This window comes from Dasypus novemcinctus, chromosome X (genome assembly GCF_030445035.2).
Source record: "Dasypus novemcinctus isolate mDasNov1 chromosome X, mDasNov1.1.hap2, whole genome shotgun sequence".
NCBI classification, from domain to species: domain Eukaryota; kingdom Metazoa; phylum Chordata; class Mammalia; order Cingulata; family Dasypodidae; genus Dasypus; species Dasypus novemcinctus.
The window spans coordinates 22,033,006-22,051,821 of NC_080704.1; the positions used below are offsets into that span (position 1 = coordinate 22,033,006).

At 41.9% G+C, this 18,816-nt stretch overlaps 1 protein-coding gene and 2 pseudogenes across 1 annotated transcript in view; 1 reads left to right on the top strand and 2 right to left on the bottom strand.

Moving 5' to 3' along the window:
• Positions 1–14,793, bottom strand: part of MAP3K15 (mitogen-activated protein kinase kinase kinase 15) — a 98,170-nt gene extending 83,377 nt beyond the window's left edge. Inside the window, 3 exon segments of the mRNA XM_071213256.1 lie at positions 6,129–6,152; positions 8,914–9,053; positions 14,757–14,793. Coding sequence (XP_071069357.1) covers positions 6,129–6,152; positions 8,914–9,053; positions 14,757–14,793 — 201 coding nt within the window.
• On the top strand, positions 592–691 carry LOC111762284 (U6 spliceosomal RNA; annotated as a pseudogene).
• Positions 14,794–15,018: 225 nt separating the features above from the next.
• Positions 15,019–15,567, bottom strand: LOC111762280 (eukaryotic translation initiation factor 5 pseudogene; annotated as a pseudogene).
• Between the last annotated feature and the right edge of the window lie 3,249 nt (positions 15,568–18,816).

The following is an 18,816-nucleotide window of genomic DNA, read 5'->3' on the forward strand; positions in this document are numbered from 1 at the left end:
TATGTTCAAAGAATGAAAGGAAACCATCCTTAAAGAATTAAATGCAGGATGACAATGTCTCATCACATAGAGAATAGCAAGAAAATACTAGAAATTATGAAAAAAGAGAACCAAATGGAAATTTGGAGTTGGAAAGTATAAACGAGGGATTCACTAGAGAGGCTCGATAGCCTTGAAAGAATCAACAAACTGGAAGATAGATTAATTGAGATTTTGCAATCCGAAGAACAGGACAAAAAAAGATGAAAAAAAAAATAACAGAGCCTTAGAGAAATGTGGGACACCTTAAGCACACCTACATATGCATAATGGGATACCAAAAGTGAGGGAGGAGAGAAAGAAAAATGTTTGAAGAAATAATGGGTGAAAATATTCTAAATTTGTTGAAAAACAATAAATAACTTAAACATCTAGGAAGCTGAACCAACTCCAAGTAGGATACACGCAGAGAGACCCTCAAACAGATATATCATAGTAAAAATGCTGAAAGTTAAAGAACAGGAGAAAATCTTGAAAGCAACAAGAGTAAAAATGACTCATCCAGGGCAAGGGAACCCTGGTAAGATTAACAGCTAACATCTCATCAGAAACAATGGAAGTATGCTCATTTTGTACCAAAATTGGAATGATACAGGGAAGATTACCACGGCCTCTGGATGACATGCAAATTCATGAAGAACTCCAAATTTTTTTGGTGGTGGGGTGATATACAGGAATTCTGTATTTTACGCATGGTTGTTCTATAAACCCACAATTTCTCTAATAAAGAAAAAAATAATTTAAAAAAATGCAGGTCAGAAGGAGATGACGTATTCAAAGTGTCGAAAGGGAAAAAAATCTGTCAACCAAGAATCTTATATCCAGCAAAACTTTTATGAATGAAGGTAAAATAAAGACATTCTCAGATAAACAAAAACTGAGATAATTAGTTGCTAGTATTTAAAAACACTAAAATAAGTTTTTCAGGCTGAAAGCAAGTGGCACCAGACAGTAATTCTAGTCCACATTAAAAAAAACACACACACACAAAGAGTGTCAGTATAGGTAATCATGTAGACAATTAAAAAGACATATTTATATAAGACATATTTCTTCTCCTTTCTTAACTGATTTAAAAAGCAACTGCATAAAACTATCTATATATAGTTGTATTTTGGGGCCTGTAACATTTAGAACCATAATACGGTTGGCAATAACAGCACAAAAGAGATGAGTGGGAAGAGAGTTGTACTGCAGTAAGGAAATGATACCAGATGGCAACGTGAATGCACAGGAAGAAATAAAAAGAATCAGAAATGCATATACCGAGAAGAATTGGAAGCAGAGACTCCGAAAGATTTGTACACCAATGTTCACAGCAGCATTATTCACAATAGCCAAAAACTGGAAGCAACCAAAGTATCCATCAATAGAAGGATGGATGAACAAAATGTGCTATATATGCTCAATGGAATGAAGTTCTCATGCATGCGATAACATGACTCAAAGTTGAAGACATCGTTGAGTGAAATAAGCTAGACACAAAAACACAAATATTGTATGATCTCGCTTATATGAAATACCCAGAATAAGTAAATTCACAGAGACAGATAGTGGATTACAGGTTACCAGGGGATGGAAGGGGAGTTATTGCTTAATGGGTGTAAGGTAATGAAAAAGTTTTGAGTTTGGGTAATGGATTTTGGGGAAGGTAACACAATAGTGTGAAAGTGGGTAAGATGGGATATTTTGAGTTGTATATATGCTACAATAAAAAGTTTTTAAAAAAGGATTCAGTAGTGTTAAAAAAAAAACTAACAAACTCTATACTTGCCTTCCCTTATCTCAGCTTCTTGAGAATACCTAAAATTATAGTTATAATTATAGGAAAATATTTGTGGTTAATATAACTAAATAATTCTGAGCCTCTGTAGCAAACTGAAGTTGCAATTTGTACAGAACTGTTACATGTTGTCAAAATTATTTCTAAAACAAACAATTTTGCTGAAACCTTATTTACAGTATTCCTTTAACATACATATTCTTCACAAGCAGCACAAATGCAAACTCTGCCCCAGTCCTGCTCAAATCTGAAATAATGAGGCGTGAAAAAATACGATCTTGACAAATATATGCTACAGGCTGCCATAGGTTATGGTTTGAGCAGGCAGAAGAGGCTGATGAAGGTTTCCTCACAGCGAGGAGATCTGGTTATTTGGACGCCCTATCCATTGGACCGAATCTGCTTCCCTTAATATACTTTTAAAAATCAAATGGGGGAAGCAGATTTGGCTCAACTGATACAGTGTCTGCTTACCACATGGTGGTCCAGGGTTCAATTCCTGGGCCTCCTGAGCCATGTGGTGAAAAGGCCCATGCGCAGTGCTGATGCAAGGAGTGCCGGCCACGCAGGGGTGTACCCTGGATAGGGGAGCCCCACGCGCAAGGAGTGCGCCCCGTATGGAGAGCCACCCTGCGTGAAAAAAAAGTGCAACCTGCCCAGGAGTGGCACTGCACACACGGAGAGCTGACACAGCAAGATGACGCAACAAGACACAGATTCTGGGTGCTGCTGACAAGAATCCAAGTGGGCACAGAAGAACACACAGTGAAAGGACACAGAGGGCAGACAACTGGGGGGAGGGGGGAACGGGGAAGGGGAAATAAATAAATAAATATAAAAATATAAAATAAAAAATAAAAAATTAAAGTATATTAATAAAATTATGACCTCAGAATCAGAATATAAATAATGAGTATGGATTAATGTATTTGCATCAATGTTATCATGATACAAATCTTGTCATTTGTTAAATGTGTGACTCTGGGCAGGTTACATAACTTCTCTGTGCCTCAGTTTCCTCATCTTTAAATTGTTATAAGGAATCAATGAGCTAATATTTGTTAATCACACAAAACAGTGTAAACAGTGGCTTACACATAGCACTACATGAACACGTGTTATTTGAAAATTTAAAATAAAATGTATTAGTATAAACAGACAAAATCATCCAACTTTTTAAGCTAAAATGAAATCACAGTACAATACAAATTGGCACTTGTGGTTTAATAGTTATGACTTAAATGATCGGTTTAGATATTCGGAGTAGCCTATATTTGTTTTCTTGTAACAGCCAAAACGATTAAAACATTTAAAAAAATATGTCTGTCAAAACATTTTACACCATGAACTTTTCAATATCCTTATTAACAATTTTCCTAATTTTAAATAGGTTTAAATGTATAAATTTTAGAAATTTTGCAATTTGTTATAGCCATGCTGTTACTCTACCCTGTAATACTAGAACCTCATATGCAACTTTTACATTTTTCCTTGGTGATCCTTTGAGTGACAGAAGACAATGTGCAATAAATGCAATGGTTTAGATCATTATATTTTTATTTCAAATCTTTCATACCAAGATTCCAAGAGATTTTGCTAAATACTGTTCTGTCCTGTGTAATTCCCTACTTAACAACTAAATCGAAATGTTCTATGACAAATGCTCTTACAACAAAATGTGGCTTATGTCCTGCATTAGAAAAAACTGTCCTAATATATAGTACTTTCCTTTTTTAAGGGTCATAATATAAAGACTCTTATTTTTCCTCCAATTCTTTGAAAAGTAAATCTTACAAGCTTAAAATTTCAGATAAGCCATTATTTTTTTTAGTAAATTAAAAAATATATATAACAGCTTTATTGAGCTATAATTCATATACCATATAATTTATTTATTTAAGGTTTACAATTCCGTGACTTTTTTTTCCTTCTTTATTTTCTTATAAATGTTACATTAAAAAAATATGAGGTCCTGGGGGAAGCCGACTTGGTCCAATGGATAGGGCGTCCGCCTACCACATGAGAGGTCCAGGGCTCAAACCCTGGGCCTTCTTGGCCCATGTGGAGCTGGCCCATGCGCAGTGCTGATGTGCGCAAGGAGTGCCATGCCACACAAGGGTGTCCCCTGCGTAGGGGAGCCCCACGTGCAAGGAGTGCGCCCCATAAGGAGAGCCACCCAGCATGAAAGAAAGTGCAGCCTGCCCAAGAATGTCACCACACACACAGAGAGCTGACAGAAGATAATGCAAAAAAAGAAACACAGATTCCTGGTGCCGCTGACAAGGATAGAAGTGGACACAGAAGAACACACAGCGAATGGACACAGAGAGCAGATAACTGGGGGGGCAGGGTGGAAGGGGAGAGAAATAAATAAAAAATAAATCTTAAAAAAAAAAATGAGGTCCCCATCACATGTTTAATGTCTGCTTTAAAGTATATAAAAGGAAGGGGGAAAAAATCAACAGGTTCAAATAGATTCCAAGGAGACAGAAGGGGGACAGAGAGATAAGGGATTATAGTCTATCAAAATCAGACTTTTTTCCCAACCCTGAGTGTGAGTGTGAGCAGAGTTGGGGGTGGGCTATCCATAGAGCTGGGGGGGAAGGCTGGAGTAAGGAACAGTTGAACTCAGGGGAGGTAGAGGACTGTGATTGGGAACACAATTGTGGGAACGTTCTTTTAGCTACTCTGGCGGCGAGGGTCAGTGGTGCAGGGTGACAGTGGTGGGGAGATGCATGGGGATGGGTACACCTGAGGCACGCCTCTAAGGAATATGAGTGTGCTCATGTTGTCACAGGGTGTTATCTCAGTGGGTGGAGACCCACACAATAACTAACAAAATATTAGTTTCCCATCCTGGGAAGTCCTGCTACATTCTCTGATAGAGTGGCAAAACTCTTTGGAGTACACAGGGAGTGCCTAATAAAAGAAAACAGATCACTATGTCAACCTCTTGATATTAATGCTTTTATTTATGAACCTTTTTCTTGTAAAATTGAAATTTAGCCTAATAATATCTATTGCGTAAGAGTTAATTTCTGAAACCTCCTTGTTACCCAAATGTGGTCTCTCTCTAAGCTAAACTCTGCAAATAAACTTACTACCTTCTCCCCCGCCTCCCACTCCCTGCATGGGACGTGACTCCCAGGAACCAGTGAAGCATTTGGAAAAAGACCTTGAACAAAACGGGGGAGAATTAAATCCAAAATAGTTTTTATGGCGAAGAGATTTCAAAGTGAGGGGGGGAGTCATTCCAGAGGCTACACTTACGCATGTCTCAGGCAGCTCTCACTGACTGCCACAGTGAACAAAACCTCAAACAGGGACACTCCTGAGGGCTCTAGGGACATCTGGACACTATAGGCAGGGCACACAATCCTTTGAAATCAGCACGCCATCAGTAGGCCTTACCTGGGCATACTTCATAACCTATTTCCCCGCTGTAACAGAGCTAGACTCATTTACAATTTCCCTACATATGATTCTTCTGCCCCTTTTATTTAATTAGCACTATACCTGTTAAATGTAAATCCCAGAGACTTAAATCTTCGTCTGTTCATATGCCAGTTGAGCCCTGAATTTCAGTAGAGTTGCAGCCAACACCCACTCTCCAATCCATTGGACTACCCAGGACAACTAACAAAATGACACCCATCCCGAAAAGCATGGAGTGCCTACAACTTTGAGCAAAATAGTTCTTTCTATCTGTCCCATAAGATCTAAGCCCCCTCTCAATCTGAGGCAGAGCAGGCATCACCATCCCCAAATCCTCAACACTGAGGAAAGAATGAACATAAGGGGGGGAATACAATCATGGACCAAAGTAGACTATTACTGTAGTAACAGAAGAACTTGTAACATACATATAAAGACAGCGGGTACCAGAGGTTCTGAGGGGTGGCAGAAGGAAGACTAAGTGGAACACAGGGCATTTTTAGGGCACTGGAATTGTTCTGCATGGTTTTGCAATGATGGATACAGGCCATTATACATTTTGTCAAAACCTAGAAAATTGCATGGTGCAAAGTGTAAACCATAATATAAACTAGAGACCATGCTTACTAGCAGTGCTTCAATATGTGTTCATGAATTGTAACAAATGTACTACACTAATGCAAGATTAATAGGGAAAAATGTGAGAGGGGGACAGGATGGGGTACATGGGAATCCCCTATACTTTCGATGTGACTTCTGTAATCTAAAACTTCTTCAAAAATAAAGTTTAAAAAAGTAACATTGCGCTCTGCATTATTTTCAGGCAAACAGTTCATGGTTGAGGCTAAAAAGCTGAAAATGTAATACTTACTGTGTTTTTTTGAGTGACCATATCCTAAAAAAGAAAGAGATAGGGTGATTAAAGATTTCAAAACAATTCATTTCCATAAGCACTTTCTCCCCCATCCAGCCCCTGCCTTAGAGCAAGAATCAGCTGAAACTCCCTGCAAAAACCTTCAAGTAGGATGTCTTCTGGGAATTGCAAAATTCATATCCAAAGGAAAACCGATCACTATCAGTTAGCTTTGCAACGATCGGGGGGCTTTGATGTTTATCAGGATTTTCCCATAGCTGCGGTAAAGTATTTTTTGCCCAAAAGGTATCTCGAGATTCAAGTCCGGGACATCTGAATGCCCTGGCTCTCATCTACTGGAACGGCAGTGACAGCAACGACGCTCTGGGAACCACTGCGGTGCCCTCAGGTCTGGAGCACAGCGGGTCCTCAGTCACCAATGCTGGAATGAACCAATGTGAAGGCTGCCAGCCACCCCGCAGTCAGCCTTCCTACAGAAAGGGCGCTGCTGGTAGGATTCCTGATGCCACATCACAATTGTCTAGGAGTTTTCAAATCCAGTGACAATTGTAATCTGTTAACTTAGTGTGATGGTTATACGGCCATTGGCTATATCATTAGGCACTGAAAACAATCATTTGCCCCCAAAAGAAAATATAATTAAACCAAGCTGCCCTACAAAATGTGTACTGAGATTTCTATTTTCTACCGACACACAGAGATCGCTTCTTCTGGTATCAGATATAACTGACTACCCATTTCCGTTTTAATAAATATTTTTCTGTATCATTAATCTTAACATTTATATCTAAGTCATAGGACTTTCCAGAGAACTTGATTAAGATGTAACTGAGGGAGAAAATACATTGAAATGGAAAAAAAATCCTAATTTTATGTTTCTATTAAAATATGAAAGTGTAGACTACTAACCTATATTTTCTAAGTTCTAAATATTTATAAGCATAACTACCTTAGCGAAAATCAGGAAAAGAAAAAAATATTTAAGTAAAGATGGATTTATGACCTTTTTGGGAACTATTCTACAATTTAAAGTACAATAGTAAAACGTTCTCTTCTTTCATGTAGTATGAATTACTTAAAACACAGTACTGTGCTATAATTACAGATTATACATCCAAGCAAAGTGTCTGTAATTTATAACAATACAGTTTACGCATTTGAACTGGTAATATTTCTACCAGAAAATAATCCCAAATCAATATAGAAGCCAGAAAATCTGGTTAATATTAAATCTGAAGAAAAACAACCAAACATGTCCAATTTGGCATTGCAAAATTACGCTATTTAAATACTAGTGATTTTCAATATGGAGGGAGCTGGACATTTAGAAATGACATCCGTGAAAGCTGACTCTCTAAATCACTGGTTTTCAATCCTGGCTGCATATTGGGGAGGTTAAAAAATCCCAATGAATGCACAATCACCAAATGACCCAGTAATTCTACTCGGAGGTATATACTCAAAAGAATTGAAGACAGCTGTTCAAACATTTGTATACGCCGGTTTATAGCAGCATTATTCACTGTAGCCAAAAGATGGAAACAACCCAAGTGTACATCAACTGATGAATGGATGAACAAATGTTGGTCTATCCTTCAATGGAACATTATTCAGCCCTAAAAAGAAATGAAGTTCTGATTATGCCACCATGCAGACGGACCTTGAAAACATGATGCTAACTGAAAGAAGCCAGGGACAAAAGGCCACATATTGTATGATTCCATTTATATTAAGTGTCCAGATTAGTGGCTGCCAGAGGCTGAGGGAAGGTGGGGAATGGAGAATGACTGTTTAACGGGTATGGAGCTCCCTTTTGGGGTGATAAAAATGTTTTGAAACTTGATAGAGGTGGTGATTGTACAATATTGTAAATGTAGCAAATGCCACTGAATTGTCCAGTTTAAAAAGGTTAATTTTTTAAGATGTGAATTTCTCCCCAACGATGACAAAAAATCCCAAAGCCTGGGCCCTATGCCCAAAGATTCTGGAGAACCTAGTCTGATGCATGGCTTGAGTACTGGGATTTTACAACACCCTCCAAGTGATTCTGAAATGCAGTCAAGGTGAGAAGCACTGCTGTAAACAAAACTAACATTTTATTCCAAAAAATGATTTACTATAGACTAGGATTTTCTGACCAATGCTAAGATATTCATCGATACTGATGGAATTTTGGAATAACTCACCTTAGACATTTACAATTTACAAATATGAGCATTTTTTTATGCCATGTCATCCAAAAAAAGTTGATATCTACCTTGCACAAATCTATTTTAAAACTCTCAGTAATCACTGAGTTGAGCATGAATACCAAATTCTCAGTTTTACTTTGCTTTAGACTATGGAAAAAGAACACGTTAAATGTGGATGATGCAAGCACTAAAATGTTCTGCCTGGTTTTTGGTAACTGCTAAATATCTCCATATTATCAAACTTGAGAACTGATTTTTTTTTTTTTGCGTGGAGATGTGGGTCAAGTTGTCCATCAAAGGATTCAGAGAGGTGTGTTTGCTTCAGCAGGTTCACAGATATGGGCAATGGAAACGGAAAAGAGTTTTTTCCTTCACTCCCCTAACGAGTCTAGAAATGTCCAAATGCACATCTGTAGCACAGATGGTCATGCAGTGGTCAGGAAGTCACCTGTGTGAGCTAGAACCCACCGTGGGAAGGAAGGGTTCATGCCTTTCTCCAACCTCCTGAGCTACAGTTCCCTTTCAACTGAAAAGGCAATGCTGCTTCCCCTAAACAAAGTATTCAGAGGAGGGCGGCCCACGCCCTTTACCTTCAACTGGAGAGCAGTGTCAGCATCCGTGTCATGGTACAGGATCACGTTGTTGGCCGTGTCGAAGCTTTCGCGGACTCCAAGATGGTAGAAGAGGGAAGGCTGTCTGGAGACGTCGCTCATGTCCACCACGGCCACATCTGAGATGAACAAGGAGAGGACAGGGTCTGGGGTGAGAGATGCCCTGTCTCTTCAATCTACCTCCTGACGCTCGCCAACCTGAAACTACTGTGATTTGCACTTTTACCATCAGCCTTTTAGGCAAACTGAAGAGAAGGAAGATTTGACTCAAATTATCCCGTGAAGTGTGGAAGAAGAGTCGCAAAATCCAGAAAGTTCCTTCTCTGAAGCACAAGGGACACAGTCTTACTTAGACCTTGCTGACCACTTTAGTTTTAATTAAGAAATATATCATATATCCAAAGAAGGTATTTAGCCTAAAGTACAAAGTATAATGAAATTTAAAACCATGTAGTCCAAGGCACACAGAACGTTACCAACACCGACAGAGCCCCACGTGCCCTTCCTGGCATGGCCCCCTTCCCTCTGGCTGGAGAAAACCTCTCTTCTCATCTCTCTATCATTTCCTTGCTTTTCCACTTATATGTAATATGTGTATGTGGATAAGTATATATACGTTAGGGCGTGGCGGTATATATGTACTATCTATGATTATGTACATGTATGAATTCCTAACAGATTTGTAGTTCTGCATATCTTTGAACTTTATATAAATAGCACCACACTGTATATGTTCCCTGACTTGCTTCTTTTGTTCAACTCTATGTTTGTAATTCAATTCGTAAGTCTAGCTCTAGTTGATGCATTTTCACTTCTATATAGCAGTTCAGTATTTGATAACTAGACTGTTCTCCCTGTCTTTGGATGTTTTGGTTGTCTTTGTTTCCTTTTACTTTTTTCAAACTGATGCAATACTCATTCCTTTATCATCAATCCAGGTGCACATGGCCACCTACCACTTGACAATAAATAAAAAATGTTGCTCTGGAACTGGGCCTGGTATTCAAAACAGAAGAGCCGCTTACGTCAATAAGCAGCATGTTTAAATTCGCCTGTTAGTATTGGACACCACTGTAGAAGTCTTAATTTTGGAGAGGATGTAAGAGTTGCAAGTTAGAATGGAGATTTCCCCGCCATGTGCCACAGAGTTATAGGAATGTAGTTTCCAGACTTATTGCTTGCACTTACAAGACTCACAGGAAGTTATTGAAGACTCCAAAGAAATACACAGAGGATAATTTAACCGGGGCATAGAGAGACAAGGAGGAAGGCTGAAGGTGCATCAGCACCAGGAAATGCTGGCTTTGTTCAATGGCCTTGGGAGACCTGAGTCTGCGGGTCAGGAAGCACTGGGTTGGGCCTTTCATTCATTTATTTGGTGATTGCCTGCTATGCGCCAGGCATTGTGCTGGACACCAGGGATAGAAGTATGACAGGGCACTTACCTCAGAAACACATGCATTACGATGGAGATGACAGACAAGGAAGTGCGTGGTCAGAACCCCTGTGGGGAGGGTTCAAATGAGGGAAATATAGCGAGACAGTCACCCACGGGAGAGCACCTAACTGCCACTCAGGCAGAGGGTGGTCAGGGAAGGCCTGGAGGAAGTGAGGTTTGGTCTGTGACCTGACAATGTGAAGAGTAAAGCAGGCAAGTCGGTAAGGATGGGAGGATGGGAAGGCAGGGAAAGGAGTGTTGGAGGAAAAGCAAACAGTAGTTACACAGGGCCAGAGGCAAGACTGGGTGCATAAGGGCAACTGCAAATAACGCGGGGCCAGAATATGCCAGGAAATAAACTGAGGAATTAAAAGGTAGCAGATGGAGAAGCGGCTGTGGCTCCATCAGTTGGGCTCCCGCCTACCATATGGGAGGCCCTGGGTTCGCATCACAGGGCCTCCTGGTGAAGGCAGGCTCACAGACGCCACAGAGAGCTGACTCAGCATAAAGGAGACACAACAAAAAGAAGGGAGACAAGCAAGAACACAGAAAAGCATGCAGAGAACGGACAGAGAGCAGACAGCAAGCAAGCCACAAGGGGGGAGGGGAAATAAATACAGACACAGAAGAACACACAGCAAATGGACACAGATAGCAGACAGCACGCAAAAAAGCCACAAGGAGGGGGGATTAAAAAAATAGGTAGCAGATGGTGAAGGGGCTGAAGGCCACATCAAGTAGGCTGGATTCTACCTTGAAGTAACTGGAAATCTACAGTAGGTTTCCTCCCTTTTTTATTATAGAGAATTACAAATACATAAAAAGTAGACAGAATAGTATAATGAAACTCCTGTCCCAATCCCCCTACCTCAGTGATCATCAACTCACAGCCAGCCTTGTTTAATCTCTACTGCCATCCCATCCACACCACCCCCTTCCATATTATTTGGAAGCAAATCCCAGACACCATATCATTTCATCCCCAAATATTTTAGTTTATATCACTAAACAATGAGAACCCGAAGAAAAAATATATAACCATGGTATCACTGTCACACTTTAAAAGTTTAAAAAATAATCACGATGGGGCTTTAAACAGGGGACTCTCATGTCCAAATTTGTCCTTTAGAGGTTGTTGCTCAAGAAAGAACTGTACGATGATGGGAGCATGCTTTACAACCTGGCCTGGCCATCTTACCTCAAACGGATAATTCTACTTCCCACAGACATTTGCTTGGAGTCAAAAGTAACACTGCAGGGAAGCGGATGTGGCTCAAGTGATAGAGCTTCTGCCTACCATATGGGAGGACCTGGGTTTGATCCCTGGGACCTCCTGGTGAAAAAGAAGAGAAAGCATGCCCATGCAAGTGCTCGCATCTTGAGCCAGTGCCCTGCGCAAGTGAGTCATATAGCAAGATGATAATGCATCAAAAGAGAGACTAGGGGAGAGTCAAGGTGAAGTGCACTGGAAACCAGGAACTGAGGTGGCGCAATTGACAGGGAACCTCTCTTCCCCCATCAGAGGTCTCCAGAATCAAATCCCGGTGAATCCTAGAGGAGAAAAAATAAGAAGACAACAGAGACAGCAAAAACAGTACAGTAAGAAGAGGGGAAGGGGAGGAAATAAATAAATCCTTAAAAAAAGGTAACACTGCAACTGAGTAAATCAGACATTCTTCCTTGTTCCTCAGACTCTACTACCTACTCCAAGTAAACATGTTTTTTAGCAATGCTATATAAAAAATGTGGTAACCCAGACCCTAATTCCAAGGCCTTGGTGACTGCTATCATTAGTGGATAAAGGGAAGGGCACAAACTGAGGAGGACAAAGGAGAGCGGTGGGAAGGAGCAGTGGGCAGAGATGAAGGGTTACAACCCCCAAGTCACAAGGACGGCTTGCTAGTAAACCTAGAACCTGGTGGAGCAGCTTGTTACTGAGCTGAAGTGTTCATCTGGTGAAAGGACTTCCTTCCTGCCCTCCCTCCCCTCCCCACTCCTCCCTCCCCTCCCCTCCCCTCCCCTCCCTCCACCTCAACATTCTATGCTCCGTCCTTGCCTCAGTGCCAAGAAGGAACCCCTCCGTGGCTCCACCGAGGGTTGGGTAACGACGTCTCAATGTCTAATTAAAGCAGGACAGATTTTATTGCCACTCAACAAAAAATGTTCAGTAATAGGAAAGCTGCCTCAGTTAAAATTTTTCCCTGGCATCTGATACTCAGGCTAGTAGAGTGAGTTTGCTTTGAGGATTTTTACCAAAACAATATAAAACTGGCTTATATTTTCAGAACTTTGAAGACATTAATTTAACATCAGCTTTATAAATGCTAACTTCCAGATTGGAACGCCTATGGTATATAAGAAATCAAGATTTTTTTCCCCCTCCAAAGAGACCACAGATTATTCTACAAGTATCAGTCATTACATTGGTCCCATGCTCGGCCATTTACAAAAGGCCTCTGTGGAGAATTATAATGACCTCACTATATTCTAGTATGAAATAAGAAAGGTGAATGATGTATAAGATTTTAGTTAAAAAGATTTGAATACCATCTTGAATATGTTTGTTAAATGTCTCAGGGGTAATAAATAAAACTATAGTTTTCTAGTTTGGTTTAAAAGTGTCTGATTTCCAAAAGCGTCTGATTTCCAAAGTGAAGCAGTAGTCAAAGAAATGATATGATGGAGAATGATTTAGCACATAGTGATTCTATGATTGCATCAGTCATGCCAATCTTTAAATATATTCTAGGGAAACGGACTTGGACCAATGGTTAGAGCATCCGCCTACCACATGGGAGGTCCGCGGTTCAAACCCTGGGCCTCCTTGACCCGTGTGGAGCTGGCCCATGCGCAGTGCTGATACGCGCAAGGAGTGCCGTGCCACGCAGGGGTGTCCCCCGCGTAGGGGAGCCCCACGCGCAAGGAGTGTGCCCCGTAAGGAGAGCCGCCCAGCGCGAAAGAAAGTGCAGCCTGCCTAAGAATGGCGCCACCGACACGGAGAGCTGACACAACAAGAAGACGCAACAAAAAGAGACACAGATTCCCATGCTGCTGACAACAGAAGTGGACAAAGAAACAAGACGCAGCAAATAGACACAGAGAACAGACAACGGGGGGGCGGGGGGAGGATAAATAAATAAATATTGAAAAAATATATATATATATATTCCAGGTCATCTGTGAGCTGATCCCACTCCCAGCAGAAAAAAAAAAAAAAAAAAGAATATAAATAAGACTTGTGTCTACATGAAAAGGGCTAGATCTTAGAATAATTTTCCTGTCAAAGACATTAAAAAAAATCTCATTGGGCTTATGGGAACATCAGCCATCCAAAGGCTATCTAAAGAAATGGGGCCCAGACTGACTCGACAGAGGGCCCCTGTGTCAACTGCATCAATTCCTACTGTAATTCAGATCCTCTTTCTCCCACTGCTTGTTTCAATCATACCTGAGTCGAGGCCAGTGGAAAGATGTTGTGAAGTATCACTTAAAATCCAATTTTCCAATCTTCTAAGGCAGAGACATCCTATCAGGTAGTCAGCATATATTTACCAAGTACCATATTGAATGGGTATCCCAGTTGCTTAGAGCATGAGTTTCAACGGGGGACAAGGATGTCAAGGGCATCAGGAAATTATACCTAGACTCCTATCCTTGGCTTTCCAGTATCTTCTTTTTGTAAGAATGACAATGACTACAATCATTTTTCTAATTATGAAAATTCATCTAAATGTGACTACCACCAGTTTCTCAAAAAGAAACCTGCTCAGGGAGCAGGTGTAGCCCAGTGGTTGTGCACCTGCTTTGTATGTACCAGGGCCCGTTCAATCCCTGGTACCTGCTTAAAAAAAAAAAAAAGCTCTATATTAGCAAACTACATTTACTCACTGAGGTGAACAGGCTCATTGGGCTTCATTTCAGACCACTCACAGTGAAAGACTTGCAATAGAGAGTCTAGCATACTTTAAGCCACTTTAGCTTTTGCACATACAAGTTACTCTTCCAACTTCTGGCAGTTTGACACAGTTATGAATTTCAAAAATAGATATTGGATTACGTTTGTAAATTGACCTGAACCTGGGCATGATTAAGTTATGATTAGGGCTTTGATTGGGCCATGTCATTAGGGCATTGAGTCCCCACCCCTTGGTGGGAGGGGTTCACAGATAAATGACAAAGGACAAGAATTGAGGGTTTCTGATGTTGGAGTTTTGATGTTGGAGTTTGATGCTGAAGCCTTAAGCTGGAGCCCAGGGAAGTAAGCTCACAGAGAAAAGAGAAGCCAGCCCCAGGAAGAAAGGAACCCTGAGTCCAGGAAGAAGCAAGCCCTAGGAAGAGAGGAACACTGAACCCAGAGAGAAGCAAGACCCTTGAAGGGAGGAACCCAGGAAGCCCGAAACCTCGCAGCGTTTGGCAGCCATCTTGCTCCAACATGTGAAAATAGACTTTGGTGAGGGAAGTAACTTATACTTTATGGCCTGATATACTTTATGGCCTGTAAAGATCCTACCCCAAATAAATGCCCTTTATGAAAACCAATCAATTTCTGGTATTTTGTATCAGTACCCCTTTGGCTAAGTAATATACAGCTAATGATGCAGAAAAATGTTAAGTATTAAACTGCAAGCTAGATTGCATCCACCACTTTATATGGCGTCAATATCAACATCTTCGTCCTTGATGGCACACTTCACAGTTCTAACTCTGGGTTTGCATTCTTTGAACACATCACCTTAATATTGTTATCTTTATCACCAGAAGGTTCCTCTTCAGCTTCCTTCAACCCTTTTAAAAAGGGATCTACTTTGACATGACTCACTCTGGCAAATTTTGTGGAGACATATCTCTTAGAGGTCTTTCTCACCAGTACATAATGGCCTTTTTCTTCTAAAAGGTCTATGCCATACATCACCTTCAAGATGCGTGCTCTTGTAGAGATGAGCAGAGCGTGATGTACTGTTACCAACACTGCAACTTTACTATTATAGTGACAAAGTCTTAGGAAATGGCCCCTGTATTTCTTAATTGGTTCTCTAATTGACTCATTAAAATGAACCTTAGTCAATAAAAGACAACTCATGGCTCTTACATCTGCTTCTCCAACAATAATACTCATTCTTTCTTTTAAAACCAACTGTTCCTTCAAGATCATCAATAAGCATCAGGATTTGTGCATGACCGCTGATTTCACCCATTCTGTGCCATCTGCCTTCTCAGTAGTGTCCTCCCCCCATAGCCTGCAGAGGAGAACAGAGATCATCTGGTGATTGTGGTGGGGACTTCCTGGATATGAAACCATTTTCCTTCATCTTTCTCCCTAGTTTTCTTTCTTTCATGTATCAATTTCCTGATTCTTAAATAGTTCTTTAAGAATGAATGTGCAGAGTTTATGATTTGCATCAAGCCTACCTCAATAGCTTGAGGCTTTACAAAAATTACTTATTGTTTGCTTCTTAGGAAGGACAACCAATTTGGATATAGGATTCTCACTCTCAAGGCAGAGAACTAACTTTTTAATGGACCCATCCAAAAAGACTTGAAGCTTTAGCCTCATGAGATCCACAGACAATCCAATGGTCATTCTTAACATCAAACTGATCTGTGCTCCCAGCTCACAACCAAAATAATTAAGTATCAACCATTTCAATTTCCTTTTCTCCATTTGTTAATAGGGCACTCTGAGTTCTGGGCTTCTAGGTTCTTATCTATGCCACATAAAAGAATTTAAGGACACACCATAGGATAGGCAAGGGAGTAAAGAGTTTATTAAGAAACAAGAAAACTAGAAATGAGATATGTACACAACCCCAGACATGGGTGTGGGCCAGGCTACAGGGTGAGAGGCACATGTGGGGCCCCAGGTCAGGCCTTTTTAAAGCCCTTCCTCCTCCCCCTTCCTAATGTTGGGGAGGGGCCCCAGCTGTTTGCTGTTCTGATTGGTTGTCCCACCTGTTAGCTCTCAGGGGACCAATGAGGAAGCCTTCTGTTTGGAGGTATCCAGGACCAATGGGGAGGCCTGTTCGGAGTTCTCTGGGGCTTCCCTTTGACCCTGTAAAAGTTCCAAATGGGACCTAGTGGCCAGGGTCTTGAGGGGTCTTTCTGGGTTTGTTCTGTTTTGTTTTGTTTTTTAAAGATTTATTTATTTATTTCTCTCCCTCCACCCCCCCCACCCCAGTTGTCTGCTCTCTGTGTCTACTTCCTGCTTCTTCTTTTGTCCGCTTCTGTTGTTGTCAGCGGCACGGGAATCTGTGTTTCTTTTTGTTGCGTCATCTTGTTGTGTCCGCTCTCCGTGTGGGTGGCACCATTCCTGGGCAGGCTGCTCTTTCTTTTGCGCTGGGCGGCTCTCCTTACGGGGCGCACTCCTTGCCCGTGGGGCTCCCCTACGCGGGGACACCCCTGCGTGGCACTCCTTGTGCACATGAGCACTGCGCATGGGCCAGCTCCACACGGGTCAAGGAGGCCCGGGGTTTGAACTGCAGACCTCCCATGTGGTAGACGGACGCCCTAACCACTGGGCCAAGTCCGCTGCCCCCGGCTTTGTTCTTAATAGCGGCCTTCCCTCAGGGGGTTTCTGGGTCCAGGTGCCAGCGGTCTACCCTCTTTCCCTATATTAACCTGCCTCACATTTACTCCACTTCTTTTGCTCTCAACCTTAGCGGCCTTACAGGGCATGTCCTATGGATAGAACGCATCTGATACAACGCAGCTGACATTCAGGTTATTCTGGCTTAAAGGTAAGCTTTATTAACAAGACGCAGAGATCCTTTATAATATTCTGGATACTACTGCTACATAACAAAACACTGCAAAATTTAGCGGGACCAATTTGAGTTCTGGCTCCTAGTAAGATGGAGTAAACATATTCCACCTTGTCTCTTCCTGAATGCAGCTAAACAATGAAGACAGAATGGATGCAACAGCTATTTTAAGACTCTGAAAAGCCAGTGGTGGCAGGCAGCTTGGAGAAGACCAGGTCTCAGAGTAACACCGAACCAGCAGCCAGTTTCCCTTTTTACCTCCCAGTTTCCCCAGCCTAGATTAAAGGCAGACTGAAATCCACAAGTGGGCACTGGCTGTGAGCACAAAAAGCACTGGAAGGAGCCCTCAAGCTCCGCTTCAAGGGGCAGGAAAGGAGCCTCTTAATGTTCAGAAAGAGTGAGGAAATGTTTCCATTTTTTTCTTTTCTCTTTCTCTGATGTCCCAGCCCCCTGGCAATCCCACAACAATGACAGCAGAGAGAGCCATACCTAGAACTCTGGAAGGGGGGACCTTTCCTCCCTAACTGGAGATTAGTTCCAAGAGGATCAGGTAAACGCCTGTTGGCTTTTTACGCCCTCTGAGCTCCCGGTCTCCGCCATGGGCACAGTTGCAGAATGTGCAAGGCAGAGGGTAACTAAAGCCTCAGATTTCTGTCCAGAGGAAAGAAAAGGCAAGACCCGATAAATAAAGGTGATTGTCGAAAGGGAGGAGCTTGGGAAAGCAGCCCTGTATAATTGTTCATGAATTCCTGGGCTCACCTCACCCCCTCCCCCGCAAGTCAGACATGCATGAATCTGACCCAAATTAGCAGACCAAAGGTTTTGATAGCTGACCTTCATGACACAGCACTTCCCAGGTCCTGGGCTGAATACTGGTTGGTGCAGGTGTGGGGCAGATCTGAACGGTGCGGAAAAGGCTTTGAAATCAGCACTGCTGCCTCAACTGAAATGGAAGCTACAACCCACAGAAGACTGGTCAGAACTTGCAGCCTGAACCAACTGAGCTAAATGGTAGTGGAAGCAAAATTATCACCTACTCCACAGGACACAAAGAAGACCCAGAGTCTCCTAACATGATATTCATAAATGTTCAGGATACAAGCCAAAATTACTTGGCCCACAAAGAACCAGGAAAGCTTCAACTAACATGGGAAAAGACAAGCAGCAGACTCCAACAATGAGATGACACAGATGGCAGAATTATCTGATGAGGACTTGAAAGCAGTTAGTATAAAGTCTCCAAAAAGTTGGGCCAAACACTCCTGAAAGGAATGGCAATATAGAAAATCTCAAAGATATTGAAGATAAAGAAAAGACCAGGAAGCGGTTATACCTCAATGGATAGAGCGTCTGCATACCATATGGAGGGTGCAGGGTTCGATCCCCGGGGCCTCCTGACCCGTGTGGTGAGCTGGCCCACGCGCAGTGCTGCCATGTGCAAGGAGTGACAGGCAGGGGTGTCCCCCGTGTAGGGGTGCCCCATGCGCAAGGAGTGCACCCCGCAAAGAGAGGTGCCCTGTGTGACAAAAGCTGAGCCCGCCCAGGAGTGGCGCCGCACACACGAAGAGCTGATGCAGCAAGATGATGCAAAAAAAAGAAACACAGATTCCCAGTGCTACTGATAAGGATAGAAGCGGTCACAGAAGAACACACAGCGAATGGACACAGAGAGCAGACAACTGGGGC